At 36.1% G+C, this 18,306-nt stretch overlaps 1 protein-coding gene across 1 annotated transcript in view; it reads right to left on the bottom strand.

The window, feature by feature from the left end:
* Nucleotides 1-306: 306 nt before the first annotated feature.
* Nucleotides 307-18,306, bottom strand: part of MMP16 (matrix metallopeptidase 16) — a 163,922-nt gene continuing 145,922 nt past the window's right edge. The window contains exons 7-10 of the mRNA XM_054385354.1: nt 17,451-17,589; nt 10,419-10,569; nt 5,112-5,227; nt 307-641 (exon numbers count right to left, since the gene is read on the bottom strand). Coding sequence (XP_054241329.1) covers nt 307-641; nt 5,112-5,227; nt 10,419-10,569; nt 17,451-17,589 — 741 coding nt within the window. The remainder of the gene's footprint in view (nt 642-5,111; nt 5,228-10,418; nt 10,570-17,450; nt 17,590-18,306) is intronic.

Below are 18,306 nucleotides of genomic sequence, written 5' to 3'. Positions count from 1 at the left end.
TTCCTCTTCCTTAGCTAATCCTGATAGTTTGTAGGGCATTGAACGTGCAGAGGAAAGGCCTAGAATCAAATGACAAAGAAAGACAAAGGACTGAAGAAACAGCAGATACTGTGTATCATGGAAGCTTCCCAGCTGAGCGATTCGCCACTCAGGCGCAGGACAGGCAAACCCCTGGGTTTGAAGGATCAGCTTTGTTTCAGACTGACAGATGCCCGCTTCTACCTAGGAAACTGCATAACAGCTCTTGTGTTGACTCTCAAGTTACCTCAACTCCTGGGAGGGAAAGAGAAAAACTAGAAGCCTGTATCACACCCACTCTTGCATAGAGCGTTTGCAGTACAGTATGTGGCGGGGTGTTCCTTTCCTTTTGAACTGGAACACAGTGTAAACCAAGACGAGGAGGCACAAGGCCAAGATGCAGGGAATGACGATGGCTATGGCTTTCACAGTGCTGGCTGTGTTGTCCAGTTTGATGACAATGTCAACGTCATCTTGAGGGCTGTGTCGGTCTTTATCTCGATCTGTTGGTCCATCACAACCCATAAAATCCTTGAGGATGGATCTGGGGTAGCCAGGTTCCACCCTGAGCATCTGGTTATTGAATTTCCAATACTCTTTTCCTTTGTAGAAATATGTGAAGCCTAAGGGAGGAAATTGCAATTATTCACAGTCATATAGGATCAAATAACATCATCCATACACCACAACTGAAACTACTGATATCAAATTGTTTTGTAATTAAAAAAATTAAAAAGGTGTAAAGAACAGACTTCAGTTATAGGTCTTCCAAATCTTCTTCAGAAATGTCTGTTTCTTTACTGTCTCTAGAGAATCTAACACAGAGATGAGATTTTTTTTTTAAATTTAAATAAACTACAATTTTATTCAATTACTAAAAAAAAAAATAAATCCCCCCAACCAACCAAAAAAAAAAAAAAACCCTGCAAAGTATATTTTACACCTCAAACAGTAAAAAAAAAATCTTCATTTATCTACTGTCACTTTTCAGAATATTTAGATTATTTGAACATTCTTCTACATTAACTAGTTATGCAGATTTAATGGCCTTCCTAGCCACTGGAAGAGTATCATTTTTCTTTTCTTAATCACTTGCAGTTTTATTATCTGAGAGTGTGTTAGAATATCTATAGGAAGGTATAATACTCATTAAAAAGAAGAAATGTGGTGAGCTATATCAAAACAGTAGTTGGGAGACTTATTCACAAAATGTCTTCTATTCTGATTGGAATAAAACAAAAAAAGGCTGTAAATCTTTAGATATGATGAAGTTTTAAAGTTTTAGTATATATAAAGCTCCTTAATCTGTAGTCTAAGTGAAAAATACAAATGCAAAATGTCAGTATTTGGAACCAAAGTTTTACCTTGTCTTGCACTTAATAGAACAACATATATGTAAGAAGGCACTTTACATGCTGGCCCTGGATAAATATTTCAAAAAAGTACAGGTTAGAGACTGGCCTGCTGGAGAGCAGTGTAGGGGAAAGGGATGTGGAGGTCCTTGTGGACAACATGATGACCATGAGCCAGCAATGTGCTCTTGTGGCCAAGAAGGCAAATAGCATCCTGGGGTGTATTAGAAGGGCTGTGGTTAGTAGATAGAGAGAGGTTCTCCTCCTCTTCTACTCTGCCCTGGTGAGGCCACATCTGGAATACTGTGTCCAGTTCTGGGTCCCTCAGTTCAAGAAGGACCTCAGGGAACTGCTTGAAAGAGTCCAGCACCGAGCCACAATAATGAAGGGAGTGGAAAAAGTGAGAAAAGACTGAGGGAGCTGGGCCTCTTTAGCTTGGAGGAGAGACTGAGAGGTGACCTCATTCAGGTTTATAAAGATGTGATGGGCAAGTGTCAGGAGGACAGAGCCAGGATCTTCTGAGGGATGTCCAATGATAGGACGAGGGGCAATGGGTGCAAGCTGGAGCAGAGGAGGTTCCACATGAACAGAAGGAAAAACCTTTTTCACTGTGAGGGTGACAGAGCACTGGAACAGGCTGCCCAGAGAGATTGTGGAATCTCCTTCTCTGGAGACATTCAAAATCCTCTTGTACGTGTTCCTGTGTGACCTTTAGGTGACCCTGGCAAGGGAGTTGGACAGGATGATCTTTTGAGGTCCCTTCCAACCCCTAAAATTCTGTGACTCTGTGTGGAAATATCATACATTATCCCTATCAATATTCTAATATGTATATAGAGAACACATACAGATATGACATCTCCAATCTATATTCTTACATATATATACATGTGAGAGGTACACATAAGTCGGGAACATTGGCATTAATATTAATTGTTATTATACATTGAAACAGTAAGTTAAAACTATTAAAAACAAAGCAGCAAAGGAATCACCAGCTCCTACACATCCAGTAAAAATTCTTCCATCAGGACATATTTTCTACTGAAAAACTCTGACAGTAATTTAAACTTCTCTGTCATTTTGCTGAGGCAGGAACAGGGATAACAGTCAGTAACAGCTGAAGGATGGAAGTTACCAGCAGAGAAAGGTAATTCTAAGAGACTGAATAGTTTAACTACTTCTCATGGCAGAAGAAGTGACTTCACACAACTGTTGAAAGCTATTTCATCTAATCCACTTGCCTTGTTGAGCTTGCTTTGGGAGCAGCTCCTTACAATTTTCCAGCTGCTAGCTGCTAAGAGTAGCGAGTGCAATGCCTGACCCACACAGTATGGAAGGGCTTAGCTATCACTAACATGTCCATAGAAAATCAAATTAGGTAGGAGTAGTAGTAGACACAGCAAGAAATAAAAAAAAAAGCTCTCTGGGCTAATAAAATAGACTATCCTCTTCCTACTCTATAAAATTTGCTGATCCTGCACTTCAGCAGAATTTCTAGTTGGGAGAGGAAATGTTTTATGCTGCTCAAGGCAGAAAGATTTCCCCAGTCTGAAGAACTTTGTTTGATTTCAGATTCCAGGGAGTAACAAAAAGAAAATTTCTTCTTCATTTTGTCCTAACAGTTTCTACCACGATATGGGAAGCAGCAGGAAGAGTTTCAAAGATGTTACCTGTACCTTACCAAGCTATTAGGACACTAAGTAAGGATGCTGACTAGAGTAGGAAATTTTCTCATCTTTCTCAAGCCTCCTACCACAAGATGAACCCAAATTTTTGTGAACAGTGAAGGAAATCCTTTTATGATCAGATTTTTTGTAGCTGTTGCGGGTATTTGCATGGTTTAAACAATATAAAGGCAAGAGAAAGAAAAAAAAGTATTCTTTAAAATTAAATGGATTAACTGAAAGACATGCTTCCAGGTGTTCCCTTAAGAAGCTCTATGGTAAAACTTTCATGTCAACTTCTTCACAGACAAGCTGTGGTACTTCTGATCTGCATTTGCTTTTGTTTCTTTCTCTTCTCATATAATCATTAGTGGAGTTGTGAACTGTTTCCTAATAAATCTGCTTTCTTGATTTTAGGGAAAATGTCTTAGTGATCCTATTGGTGACACTTTCAGCCCTTCTTTCTGTCCTGGGGCACTTTCAGGCTTTCTGATGCTCTCTTTCCTTTCTGCTTCCAAACAATCTCATGTCATGTTTTACCACCCACTTCAATCAAAGAGTTAGACAGTCTGTCAAAGCCAATGGGGTAAAAAAAGAGTAGTGGCTTCAATGTCATGGAGTATTTCCTGTTTTAGGAACAAGTGCTCTGGCTCTGCAGTACTTCCAAACTCACTGGTCTGAGTGCTACAGTGAGATAATTTTTATTTGTAATGACAGACAACTGTACCTGAGCTCATTATATCATTCCTTATTATAGGGAATGCAGCCAAGGTAAGAAAAAACCCTCAAACACATACATATATTAAATTCCTTTTGGATGTAAACCTTAAAAATATACTTAAAAAATAATGAAATGAAGAAAGTTGAGAGTGTATCTATTAAGTCTGCCTGTGCATACATAACATTTGTGCCCATTTCCATTTGTATGTGTATTTACAAAAAGCTAGTTATTGACTGTCCTACTTTCCAGTACAAAACAAAAGAAAACTAAACCAATAAAAGCAATAAAAGTCTAGTCTAGCCAAAGGCCAGAATCAAGCGAAGATTTCTGCTTCTGGATAAAATAGAGACAAAGCAAGAAAGCAATTAAACATATTTGTGAAAAAAAAAACAAAACAAACAACAAAAAAAAAAAACCCCACCCAAAAACCTCAAACATTTCCATGGTAAACTATTTAATCAAGTTAGATGCTGAAAGAGGAGACTGAAATGATTCATACAAGGAAAGAAATCTTTTTATCTGCTTATTAGAAGGAAATTAAAATAATATGGCAATATATATGTATGCTGCCTGTGAGGCAAACAAATAAACTCAGAGTGTACTAATAAATAAATTATAAATGTCATACAACAATTCTCCAACAATGATAAGTGATGACAAATGCATATTTTTATTCCCATGAAAGTGATCTAAATCCTGTGCAACACAGGGCTCTGTTGGCAGCCTGCCAGCAGCCCCTGGGTAGCATTGACTTCTCAAGATGCAGGAGATCTTGGCTGCCCTTATTCTTTTGGAGTTGTGGCCAGCTGAGGTTCTGGACTCCTGTATGGGATGATGCTTCTTGATTCAGGTAATAGCACTTCATACTCACATCCCTGTGACCTGCATTTCTGCATCATGGGCTTAAGTCATGACATCTTTGCTTTACATAGATTCCTAGGGATATTTCTCCTTAGATACATATTTTGCTTCCCTTTTCTAGTATTTCAGAATGAAATGAATACTGTGAAAAAAGCCAACACCTTGACAGAAGGTGTCTGTTTAGGAAGCTTGCTTCAGAGATACTATAATTCAGCAGAGAACAAAAATAATAAAGTTAATTAAGACACAAGGAAAAAAATAGGAAATTAAAAGTTTATGATAGTAAGTTTGAAAGCTTTTTCTCCACTGTGTTAAATGATACATGCAAAGAGACAGCCATTTTCACAACAGCATGTACTACAGCAGGAAATACTCTGTTCATAAATCAAGAATTCTTTTATTGCTTAACCTGAATAGTTAATCACCCCTTTGCTTCTCTCTCTTCCATAATGAATATTAGTAAATTGTTAAAACCAGAATGTGTTTGCATACCGTTTTCCTTGTGGACAAAGGCTCCCTGAGGGGATTCTGGGATACCTTTCCAAATTGTGATTGGTTTTGGATAACCAGGGTCCATGGATCTCATTTCTTCACTGTATCTCCAGTACCTGGATTTTTTTTTCCAAGGGTAAAAGAAAAAATAAAGTATTTATAAGATAGAAGATGAGTAACTACATTATTTTATTCCTTCTAACACTTGCTAAAGTCATAGGCCATAGGGAATACTTGATCCTTTTCTTTGAACATAATCCATTACAAAGAGATTACATGTTCCAATACAAAGAAATCTATTTGCTGGACAACTACTACATGTAAACAGCAAGAAGATAACTAAATCAGCATCTATGTCAGTTCTGATGCCTAGGACATCACAGTGACACAAAGAGAAGAAACATATGCAAAAAAGACATATTAATGTTTTAGGTAACATTTTAATCACAAAAGCATTAGACTAAAATACTCCCAGTAATCTTAACTCCTCATATGTATGTATTACAATAGCTTTTCATTTCATTAACAGCAAACAGGGCAACACAAAATTCAACCTGCTTTTGTGTGGTTTTGCCAGCCAGCTCTTCTCCAATCTAAAAAGCCTCAGCAGGCAAATTCTAGGCAACCTGAACACATAAGAAGTATTTACACTTGTGATGTTATTTACACATACAGATAATGTTTATAATTTTTTTGTTGGTATGCAGCTGCCCAAACTGCTATGCATATCTTATTATAAGCTAGTTCTAAGAATTAATATACTGTACCTCTAGTATCTTTGTGCATCCTGATATAATGTTTGGGTGGGCTATTTCATGTTTTGATTGGCTCCATCTATTGAAAGTACAACAATTTAAAGCATAGTCTTCTCAGGGAATTCGTTTTGTTTGGTTTGGTTTTTGGTTTTTTGGTTTGTTTTTTTTTTTCAAAATAAGTTTTATTCATGTGAAAAATCACATTAAAAGGAAGTCACTCACTATTTCCAGGCATCAAGAGCCTGAGAGTATAGCACTTTCACTGATGTTCTGGACACTGCTAAAAACTTCACCCTTTTTGTAATTTGCATGTATTTGACTTCAGCATTTAAAAATTCTTGTTATGATAATTTCTGATACATTAAGGAGGCCCTAAGCAGACGACATTTTGTCCCCATGAAGGTACTTAAGACATTCTAATAAATTCACATCTTAACCTTTTTTAAAAACAAAATGGTCTAAACTTCTATGTATTTCGACCTATGGGGCACTTCAATTGCTTAAAACTTTCAATGAAATTAAAAGGTGGCAGATTTCAAGTGGGTTAAGAGTTGGCAAGTTGCATTTTCAAACATTTGTATTTATTTTCTATTTCTTATGCATGTATTATTTTTTCAGCCTGATTTCTTAGTCAAGTCCCATATGCATGAGTAACCAGATGCAGTAACATTGCCAAAGCAAGGTTCATTATTTTGAAAAGTAACATCTTTCACAATTTACATGAAGAAAGAAACATCATCTTGAAGTAGTAAACAAAGCTCTGACATGAACACTATTGCAATCACTTCTTGCTCATCTTTTCACTCTGTTTCTTCATCCTTAGTTTGCAGCTTCTCTTTTCACATTTGTCTGTTCTCTTTTCATTGTTGGCACTCTTTGCTGAATTAATATTCTATTCTCTAATCTGCATTTTTAGCTGTATTTCTTCTTCATCAGCTATATTACCTTTGCCTCTTTTTTTTCCCCCCAGAAAACTATTTCCTTCCTGTGTACTTCCATTCATTTTCCTTTTTCTTCCAATCTTTTCAGCTTTTTGAGCTGCTTCTTTTATTAACCCCTGTGTATTACCACTAAACTGCATGATGGAACTAGGCAGTCCTCTAGGACTTTCAAAAACATACATTGTCATTAAAAACAAGTCTTTGAGGGCACATTCAGTGCACATACAGAAGTCCCAAACCTGTTGGTTTTTCATCATTGATGTGTGAAGGACTGATCGTGATACAATCTTGGCAATCTGTGCTAGAATAATGAGCATATCTACAGGGTAAGGACAATTCTACTTCTGATTCTCCTTGACACACTGAATGTTTTCAAGCAGACTCCCCAGTGATGGTTTGAGTGATATTAGCTTTACAAACTGCATACATTGTGTAACTGTATCTCCAAGACTGATAAAGCAACAGAGGGAAAAAAAATGAAAATACACTTCATGGCTTTAGGGGGAAAAAAAAAAAAGGAAAATATTTGCTAAAATGTTACTTCCTGTATCTAATCCTATTTACCTAATGATATTGGATGGCTGAGATTTATGAAAAAAAAAAATCATGTAACCTCTAAAGTACAAAAACAAAAACAAAAGGGACATAACAAGGCCATCTGTCAAGAGGTGCAGCAAACCTGTTATCAGCTTGTTCTACACTACTCAGTTGTAGTGGAGAGGAATGAGAGGGCAACATGTCTTCTGTAGTCATTTTTTGTCCCCTCTAGCTTTCACACAATTATTTGGAAGAATTCTCTTCAGTGTTTAAATGGATTATTTCAAATATTAATAATATTAATAATAATGATCCATACATGAGCTGCTTAGGCATCTGTATTACAATACCATTTACTATTTGGACTTTTAAATCTTCTTACTGGTTTGGAGTTGGTTGGTTGTGTTTGGGTTTGTGGGGGTTTTGTTGGGTTTTTTGTTGGGTTTTTTGGTTAGTTGTTTTTTTTTTTTTATGTTGTTTGCTTTTTGGATGTGGGTTTGTTTTGGTTTGTTTTTTCTTTTTCATTTTATAGTCAATATTTGCTGCTTTGTATTCAACTGCTGTAACTTTTTTATGTATGCCACTGTTCTAGGACATTCAACTTTGCCTAGGTTCTGCCCTGGAGCTCCTTAACTACATATTACCATCAAAACAAAGTATAGAGGTCCTTGAGTTACATAAGGAGGAATATACTTTGTTATTTTGATGCTAGTATAACTTTCCCTTTCATCCCTACCTCCTGCCTTTGAGAGGCTACATTTACATTATACCTTCTTCAGTCAAAGGGATACCCCTATAAGTCAGACTTATACATACTACTAAAACCAGCAAGAGAATTAAACTCTAATTTTACATTAAGAAAAGATTTGTGATATAAACAATACACATGAAGAGGCTTAGTGGTGTATGAGTTTATACACTGGTGGTCAATACCCTGTAATCATTTGAATATCTCCCCAAGGCTCATGTTTTTTGATCTTCTTCTAACACACCATTTTGCATTTATATCCTGCTGAGTTTCATCATGCTTTTTAGCTCTTCCCCACAGACAGATTTTTTTTTTTTTCTCTCAGAGTTCTTTTTGCCTTTTCTTATCAACACTAGTGTTTTAGGAAAGTTTTGACTATAAGTAACTGCTTATTCAGGGTAATATAAAGGGACATTGCTGAATAAAGCCTAAAGGGAGTAGAGCTCACATAAAATTTCTACTGTACATACTTTATCAGGAGTGCAGAAGTGGAAAAATATTACCTGAAAATAAACTTACATTAAAAAATAAAAATCTAATCAACCATGAGGAGCAAGTTATTTCGGTGGCTTTCTTCTTCACCGTGGAAATGAATTACTTAAAATGACACCTAGTTTTCAAACACCCCAAATATCTTGGCTATCTACCTTCCTCATTATAAGTGTTAAAGAATTATTTTAACAATAACATTAGTTGTGGCTAATGTAGTGCAATATTACAGCAACGTTAAACAATTATCAACTGTAGTTTGCTCAGCATATTCTATTACGAGCATTAATTTATGTTCTTCAGTGACCCATGATAAAACAGGTCAGTTATGAATCACAGAATCACTGAATGTTAGGGGTTGGAAAGCACCTCTAGAGATCATCCAATCCAACCCCCCTGCCAAAGCAGGATCACATAGGGCAGGCCAAACAGGAACGCATCCAGGTGGGTTTTTAACATCTCAGGAGAAGGAGACTCCACAACCTCTCTGGGCAGCCTGTTCCAGTGCTCTGTTACCCTCACTGAAACACAGTCAAGAAAGCCACACAAGTACACTTTACCTGGAATAGAAGGCAGTGTCTGGGTCTTCTACCTGATGAAGCCTGGAAAAATGTCCACTACTCACCATATTGGAAACAACTACTGGTTGGCTAGAAACATACCCTGTAAACCATGCCACTGCCCCAAACACCATTTTAGGCAAATTTTATGGCAAGATAGTACCTCAGAAAGAATTGAATCACAGTGGGACTCCTTTATGAAGTAATCTCAGAAGGAATTCTTTACTGTGAAGCTGGTGAGACACTGGAACAGTAGCCCAGAGCAGCTGTAGATGTCCCCTTCCTGGAAGAGCTCAAGACTAGGTGGGGTAGGGCTTTGAGTAACCTGGTTTCCAACCCAAACCATTCTATGAGTCTATGATTCTATGAATATTATCAGTGTCTCGGATTCCCAAGTAACACACAGTAATGAAAGATGTCATAATACTTTTAGTAATACTAACATTAACATTATAAATAAAAGATAATTTGTCTCTGAGCTTTCAGAATTTGCACAGTGACACATCAATCAACAAACACAGTAACATCCTGAAAACCTGTAAAATCCATCATCCAGATCACTTTCAGGGTTTAAAAAACTAATCAGTTCTCTTTCCATCTCTATAAAGCAGATAAATATTCTTCCCCTTATTTTTACAGACAGGGAAATGAAGACACAGAGACACTAAGTGACTAGGTGCAAGTCTCTTTCAAGGACTGGAAAATAAATCTTTTTTTTTGTCTTGATTAATAATTAAAAAAAAAAAACAACAACAAACAAAAACCTTCTGAAGAGAATTGTAAGATTTCTTTCTAAACAATTCAGTCAAATCTTTTTTGCAGCTTCCTGATTTAGCTGTCATTTTCCTTTCTTATCTAATTTTTAAATATTAGCAGAGAAGTAATTTTCACTGACCTTTAAAAGCTGTGGATCATGCCTTGCCTGTTTATGTGCTGGCTTTAGAAATGTGGATAAAAACTATCAGGTAAGAATGTAAGTAACTACATTACTTTGAACATTTTTAAGTTTGAATTTGCCACAACTGTGACTTGCCTGCTGACTTCTAAAGCATAACTTTTTTGCTCATGTATACTCATTTCAATATATTCACACAAATAAGATTTAGGTTATAAGACATGTGAGAAGAGAATGGTCATTTATGTAGGAGCAGTTAATTTCATGCACAGAAAACAAACCATTTAAGTGGCTGACTTTTTAGTTTGAAAAACAGAGGAAAAGATTAACAGGCTTAGCTGATATCCACCAAACCATGTCCTTGGAGAATTCCTATACCAACCTATCTCCTTTGAAGAAGTAGGTTTTCCCAACATCTTCCCACCAAATTGCTGAATCAATGCCATGGGAAGGAATTCCGCTTCCAAGGGTTATCAAATCATGAGGGTAACCTGGCTGGAGAGTAGTGTCCTTGAAAACCCAGAACTTGTTACCTGTACAAGAGCATATACATACACATACATATGGGTGTGTTAGTTGTCAGTACTCTCAGCATTGACATTAATACAATCCTAAGAAATAAGAAAGACTCCCAGAGGGCTACAGTTGTTCTGCCAAAAACAGTGAAATTAAATATGTTCTATCACTGCAGATAATACAAAATTAAATATGCCTTACAAATACCTTGCATTTATGAAGCAACTTTCATTCAATAAACCCACAGAATATTTTGATGCCAAGTATAGAGGGATCAAATCCAGAATGAAAACAGGGTCATCTCAAGATGCTTTGTTGTTGATAACGCAATACATTTACAGCAATATTATACAACAGTTTTACCTTTCATGATGAGAGTGAATTTTAAGAGAAAGCAAGACAAGAAAAAATATACATAAATAAACCAGAGAAATTTCTATTCCCACAGAGATCATATATTTTTATTACCCTGTACCCTCCTTCTCCTCAAGAAACTACTTAGAAAAGATGTATTCTACATGTACCATAGAATTTAAAATATTTTTAAAAATGGATTTTCTTTAGTTTGGCCTAAAGAGAGTAAATTGAAGCTCTAAGTACCACAGGTGAAAACTGTTTCTGAAATTAAGGCAGGACTGTCTTTAGTACCAGTGGCAGTAGGATTTAACCTTTGATTGTGGGTGATAAATCATCCATACCCACTCAATTACCAATAGTACAACTCTAAACTGACCAATGAAATATTTCATTCCATGTACAAAACTGGGGGATCACAAGGGTTAAGCTTTCTTCAACAGACAATTTCTGAGAAGGACTCTGTCCTTTCTGCCCTTGATCCCATTTCATACATTCCTGAATCCAGTCTCAGAATCCAGCTCCTGAATTCAGTTCCCATCTGCCATTGAGTCCATCCCTCAGCAGCAGTGGCACTGGTGACATCAATTGCCATCAGGTCTTACATTGGTTTTGTATATATTCAATTTTATTGTTACTATTTTAATTAAAACAGTTATACTTTTCCAATCCATACGTCTCTCCCTCCTTCCCTTTCTTTTCTCCTTTGGGAAGAGAGAGGGATTAACAGAGAGCACCTGCCACTCATTTAGTGGCCAGTAAAGCTCTAACCCTTGACAACAACTTGCTTTGAGGCCTCTCCTCCTTTTGCATTATGTCATCAAGTCCAGAGGGGCACTTTTTCTGCAGTAAGCTGTAGGCTCCATTGTGTAAGAACCAGGTGCTTATTTTCTCTTCAAAGCACTATCTCTATTTGTGCTTCCAAAAAACACTTCTATTTTTTCATAATAATAACACTGAAGGAGATTTTACTCTTTGATATCATACAGACCCTTCCCAGTTATATCACAGAAAGGTCTAAAGATGATCTATGAACATATATATTGAATTGGATATTTCATTCTTTTTCTATATATTGTTATTTATGATGATGACATTAAAGTATAAGGGAAAAAGTTTAAAAATATGTTTTGCTCAAACACATTTGGAAAGAGATCCTAAGAGATACAATAGTGGCTGTTCCTATCAGCCATTGTACTTACCTGTAAGGCTATGCAGGCTGTAACACAGATTTAGGAGGTTAAAGCACTGTGCTGGATAAATATTTTGCAAGAAAATGTAGTATTACTCAGAGATCTAGGATCAGGTATAAACCAGAGACACAAAGAGGAACAATCCAGATAGCTGTTTTGTGGCAGGTTTAATATTTTGGCTATCCCTTAGTGGTATTAACTGTTTAAAGAGAGTTGTTTCCTTTTTTTTTTTTTTAAATCTCCCTCTTTATACTGTTTTCATTTTATCACAGTTTTAATCAGGAGAGGGGATATAGTTTCAGTTCCTCCCATGCTGGGTTTCCAGAGTAAATGTTTTAGCAGGTTTTTTTTGAAGCTGCTTGTCACCCAGTACCAAGCACAAATACAGTTTGATCAACAGATCCATCTTCTCCCCGCTGCCAGTTGAAAGATGAAAGGGTTCAAAGAATGAGCATGTAGAGAGCCATTTGAAGTACTGAAAATAAAAGAGACACAGATCGATGAAGAGCAGTTGTGGAAAGCTGAGGTCTATGTTGACACGGGATTAAGGTCTGTGCCAGCCTGATGTTTACTGAGATTCTGTACAAAATACACTTACAGGCTTTGATAGTGACAGAGGTGAGCATCATCACTCCCTCTCCTCCCATGTGATCTATCTTTTTGCTAACTCATATGACGACATTTCAGATGGCGATGGCAGTTTCAAATGCAAGGCTAAGTCATGTGGCTTGGACCTTAATAGCTGGTACTTATGGTGTGAACAACAGATGGTATCCAGTGAATGCTACTGAGCCAGGTCATTTCTGTTTAGATCATTCAAATGACAGCTGTTGCACAGCATTGAGAGGCATATGCTGTGATGTATGTCATTACTTTCCTCACAATGGTTAGAATAGACCATTATCAGCCATACCCAACAAAACAAATTCAGCTACTAACAAAATCAGGCCATACCAAACCAAAGAAGGCTCCAGCATACACTGTTGTAAGTTACAGCAGCACTGAGCCAGGTGCTTGCTGCATGTTCAGGTATAACTGAAGTAGGGGTGAAGTGCAGATGTGGAAACCAAAGATTTAAGAAACTAAATTCTTCTTCACCTACTTTCTTTCTAAGACACATTTTTTCTGGGTAAAGAGAGAAAAGGTAAATTTAACTGTATTTTATGGAGACAGCAAGGCATTGAGAGCTCTGATATATGTGGGCAAGACTTCTATTGATTCTAACTGGAGGGAATCATATTTAGCATTTGCTTTGGAAGACATGTTTAGTCTGCTGCAACTGAGTTGATTGTTAATGGTAAGGTCTGTATGTAAGAAATCCAAATGTTCCATCTGGATGACAGTTTTCACTTTGTTTTGTTTAGTTTGTGTTTTTGTTTGTTGGGTTTTTTATTTTGCTTTGGTTGGTTGGTTGGTTTGGGGTTTGTTTTGTTTTTTGTTGTTTTTTCTGGTTTGTTTGTTTCAGGGTGTTTTAGGTAGTTTGTTGCTGACTTAGTTGTTTTGGGTTATCTTTCTGCCAAGCTTCTGTCCCTTGTCTGGAGGAAAGGGAGTGGCTGTGAATCAGAGGATTACTGAAAGCTCAGAAAGAAGGGGAAGCTTTTAAACTTCAACCAAATATTAGGCTGAGTTAAAGCTGGAAATCAGCACAAAAGATGCCAACTGTTATGAGAGCTCTCTCTCTTGATTTCTAACATATTTATGCATCTTAAAATGTATTTTAAAATGAATGCTTAGGTCAGTGTGCTTCCATTTAGCTCATATTCCACTTCCACTAGTAAACAGCCAATACATTTCATTATACTGGAAATGAAGAATACTTAACAAAACTGGGATAGTTACAGTGTGATTCTTCTTACAGATAACTAATATTTGTTCAGAGTTCTAACCTATGCCCTTGGCAAAAAAACCAACCAACCAACCAAAACCCAAAGAAACAAAAAACTAAACCCCAAATCCAGCAACTAACAAAAACACCTCTGTATTTGTTTACAAAGTAGTTTTTAAGGGCTGGTTGGCAGGTTTGTTATTTCCACAGAGAATAAAGCACCACGTTTCATGAAGTATGACCAACCTCCGGAATTGTTTAATCTCTCTGCTTTAACTCCCTAATGCAAGATCTAAGATAATAACAATCAGAATGGTAAGGTCACAAGCTGAGAATGAAGCAAGTGATAAAAAAGTCAAAATATCTTACTTTTTGCAATAATGCTTTGTTAAATGTCATCACTGTAGGGAAATGATTGAGAAGAATGAACTGTGACTGCAATTATTTGAAGTCTCTCAACACACATCTTTAACATTCTAAAAGAAAAAGAATGGAAATACAGGGTATCTATATTGCTGTGCTTCACTTCAAATATTGAATATGTAACTCCAGATACTCTACAGAGTATTTAACCACCTACTGACTACTGCAAAGAATTATTCAGGTTTTAGTAACAACCTGTGTGGGACATAGCATATAATGACTGTGGGTGTTAGAGTGATGAGACAAATTCTCAAAACTTGAAGGAATTATATTCAATTGAAAGTAGTTACAATTTTAATATCCAATTTTGAATTTTTTTTTTTTCTCCTCAGTCATCTTTGTTCCTAATTTTGGTCTTTAAAGACAGGATCAGGTGTATTCTGACTTGTACCTCCAAATTCCTCCTCATGCTTCCTTTTTTTCTCATTCTCTATTTCCCACACTAATTTTCTGTCATTTCTTTGCTCCACGATCTGACGCTACAGTAAACCTATTTTTCAAAATAAAACTGTCAAGCAATGGGCTAAATGCAGCTAAAAGTTATGAAGGCAACCAAATTTACTGGTTGAGCTTTCACAGTGGTGGAGGTATAATGAGTTTTATAGCAGTCTTTCTATTGTTACATTTGGTTTACCATAACATGCAACAGTGCAGATGGCTTGACAATTTCATTTTTAGCACCATATAAACTCCCACAGGTACACACAATGAATCTTACTACTAAAATCTCCTCATTAAAAAAAACCAAAAAACCAACATTCTGGTGCCACCTTCTTATTATCATTCATCATGGAGACCAGGAGCAAGCAATAACAAGAATGTAAACATCTGGTTTGTGTGAGCAGCCATCCACCAGACTGATATGTACTTTATGAGCTTTATGAGGCAAAGGAGACAGGCCAACTATTTCAAGCCACTCAGAATGAGCAAGGATCACTTTTCACTACAAGCATGCTACTGAAGTTTTACAATAATTTTCTCTTGTCTAAATAAATATTAATGCAAAAAAAAAAAAAAAAAAGAAAAATCAAAGCCAATGAAATTTCAAAACCAAGGAGACACTTGATCCACCAGTCTTCAATTTGATTTTCTACACACATCTAACTCATTATGTATGATCTCACAGTCTCCTCAAGTTTTCTCAGGAGAGTAATGTTAAATAGGTATAAATATACTGATAGATTTTTTCCACAAGATAGGAATAACCACATTTCTCATCACAAAATCGTAACCTATAAAGACATTTCAAAGATTCATTCATGGTCTATCCTGAGTTGCCATCCTATATCACTTACATCTGGATCATACTTTACAGCACAGGTCCCATTGAAAAAAAAAAAAAAGGTTTAAAATACTTTCACACTTTTATTTATCTATATTTCTAAAATTGTACAGAAGAGGTCTACTGATATCATGAATCTATATATATATACAAAGGGGGAAATCAGAGAATATAAGCTCAGGATAACATGGAAGGAAAAGAACAGAGTTTCTAAGAGCATAATCCTGCTGCTTCTGCTTGCTTTAATTAATCCTGATTGTTTGATTTCTCTGTCAGAAAATAGCAAAGTTCCTCTTCCTGTTTTTTGCTACCAATAACTTACAGGTTACTGGTTCAATCCATTACTCTAAGAATTAACAAGAATCAACATTGGGTGAAGAGGTAATTAATGACAAAAGATATTTTGAGATGTCTAGGAGGGAAAAAAATGCAAGTATAAGATTAAGTTTGATCATTTCTGCCTAAAGTTTAGGTAATGGATCTCAGAATTATCAAGGTAGAGGTCCGGAATGCATAAAGTAGTTCCTTTGCTTTGCAACAATGAGCACAGAAATATCTACAGAATAATATTTGTATCCTCCCAAGTCCCACAGATACAAAAATCAAACATAAGAATGGCAGTTCTGAGGTATCTTAATCTTGATTCCTGACCATATCAATTTCTTAGAGTTTACAACAGGAAGTTTATTTTACAGCAGCAAAAGTAAAGGCATATGCTGTATTGAAGTCATTTAAATAGAAAACATCCATATGCAATCTAATTTTCCTACTGATTCACATAGAAAATACAATTTCCCTATTAATAAAATATAAACCACATTTTCATTCTTCTGTTATGAAGTCTTTCTTCATGTTATTAAACATTTTCCATTCAGCATTCCCAGGATGATGTTTCCATAGTGAATGGAATATTATTTCTATCCACCTCTTAACGATTCCACTTGTAAAATTGAAATAATTTTTGATATAACAACTTAAAGAAAACATTTTCTACATTTTGCAAGAGGTATCAAGTGATTCACAACACTAAATAGCTGAGTAATTTTTCACACATCTATTCAGATTCTTCTTTCTTCTCCCAAATTATTGTCTTATAAAATATACTTCACATAATTTTCATTCTTGTGTTGCCAAATAGGTATTTAACATAAATACCAAATGGTATTTAACCAATATATTAATTTTCTCCTCTAAATTAGATACATGCTCAAGAACGTTCATTGTGGAGAATAGTTGATACCTGGAGTGAAACTCTGAACAGAATGAATAGGAGAAATTTAATCCATACAACATCATTTCTAGAGTTTATATTTCTTTTAAAATAGTAAACACACATCTAGGCAAAAGATATTTATTTTTCTGACCTGAAACTCCTAACATCGAAGTCCCCACATGAAGTATAGAGAAATACATGCAGCACAGATGTAATTTAAAATTTAATTTACAAGAAGAGCAAAGAGAACCACAATAAAACCCCAAACAAACCAAAAAATAGCCCCTGTGTTTTTTCTTGCTTCCTAATCCATATTTTCCATGAAAAGCTTTCATAGTTGCTCCTTGCATTGCTATGTCTCTTATTTTATACTTCCATTTTTTTCCTGAATATGGAAGGGTAAAGGACCTGATCCTCCAAAGGGTAATCATAAATTAAAGCTGAAGTTGCCAAAATAAGAAAACATAACTCAGATACTCTTCATTTAGCTACCAATTTGCAACATGATTTGGAACTCATTAAGAAAAAAGAGAAATATATGTCCTAAGAAATCATCACAGCTGAAATTATGGAAAGAGAAATATATTTACTTTTCTTCTTTTTCTTACCTTTGAAGAAGACAAAGTTCCCCTCACTGTTTTCATAAACTGCATCAATGTTGGGAGGCAGTCCCCTCCAGAAGTAGGTAATCTGCATGGGGTATCCATCCATCACCCTGTTGTTTCTGACTCGCCAGAACCACTGATCCTGGAAATCAAATACATGTTTCTTACTATGCTTTGAGGCATTTAAATACATTCAGTCACTGTCTTGAAAATACTGAACAGCCTATCCTAGCATTTCTAGAGCATGACCTTTTGCTGTTACATAACCATACATGTGTTTGCATTCGTCTCACATCCACACATTGCAAAGGTGTCAGAACCAGATTTTCCCTGAGGTGGGAAGAAGCTATCCATGTGAACTGTGTGTTTGGTGTAGACAGCCTTCAGCAGAACACACAGCATGCTGTATGGGATGATGCAATGCTCTCAACATCATCCCTACAAAGGGTCTAGCTTAAAATTTGTGGACTACAAACGCTTTCAGACTGAACTACGTGCGGACATGTAAGCCTAGTACAATGGAACTACAAACAGGCTTTGAACATCAGGGAATTTTGCAAGCCGTTTTTTTTTTTTTTCTTTTTCAGTGGAAAGGTTGATATTTATAGCTGTAAGATTACATCGGTCCATTAAGAACTACACTTTGATCACAGTTTTCCTGTAGGGAAGATTTGCAATCTTCCTGCGCAATAATAAACAAACAGAACAGTTAATATTTTAGTCTATTATAGGTGTTAAATCCAATGTCCTGGTAAATCTCTCTTCTCTTGTTGCCATCTCTTCCCAGTGGGATATGTTATTATTTTAAGTGAGAGTCACACAGAAGTTGAATTGTGGAGGAATGAGGAATGTTGAAGTT

This window comes from Indicator indicator, chromosome 12 (genome assembly GCF_027791375.1).
Source record: "Indicator indicator isolate 239-I01 chromosome 12, UM_Iind_1.1, whole genome shotgun sequence".
NCBI classification, from domain to species: domain Eukaryota; kingdom Metazoa; phylum Chordata; class Aves; order Piciformes; family Indicatoridae; genus Indicator; species Indicator indicator.
Note: the sequence above shows the minus strand (reverse complement) of the source record. Positions and strands in the feature narration are given on the sequence as shown.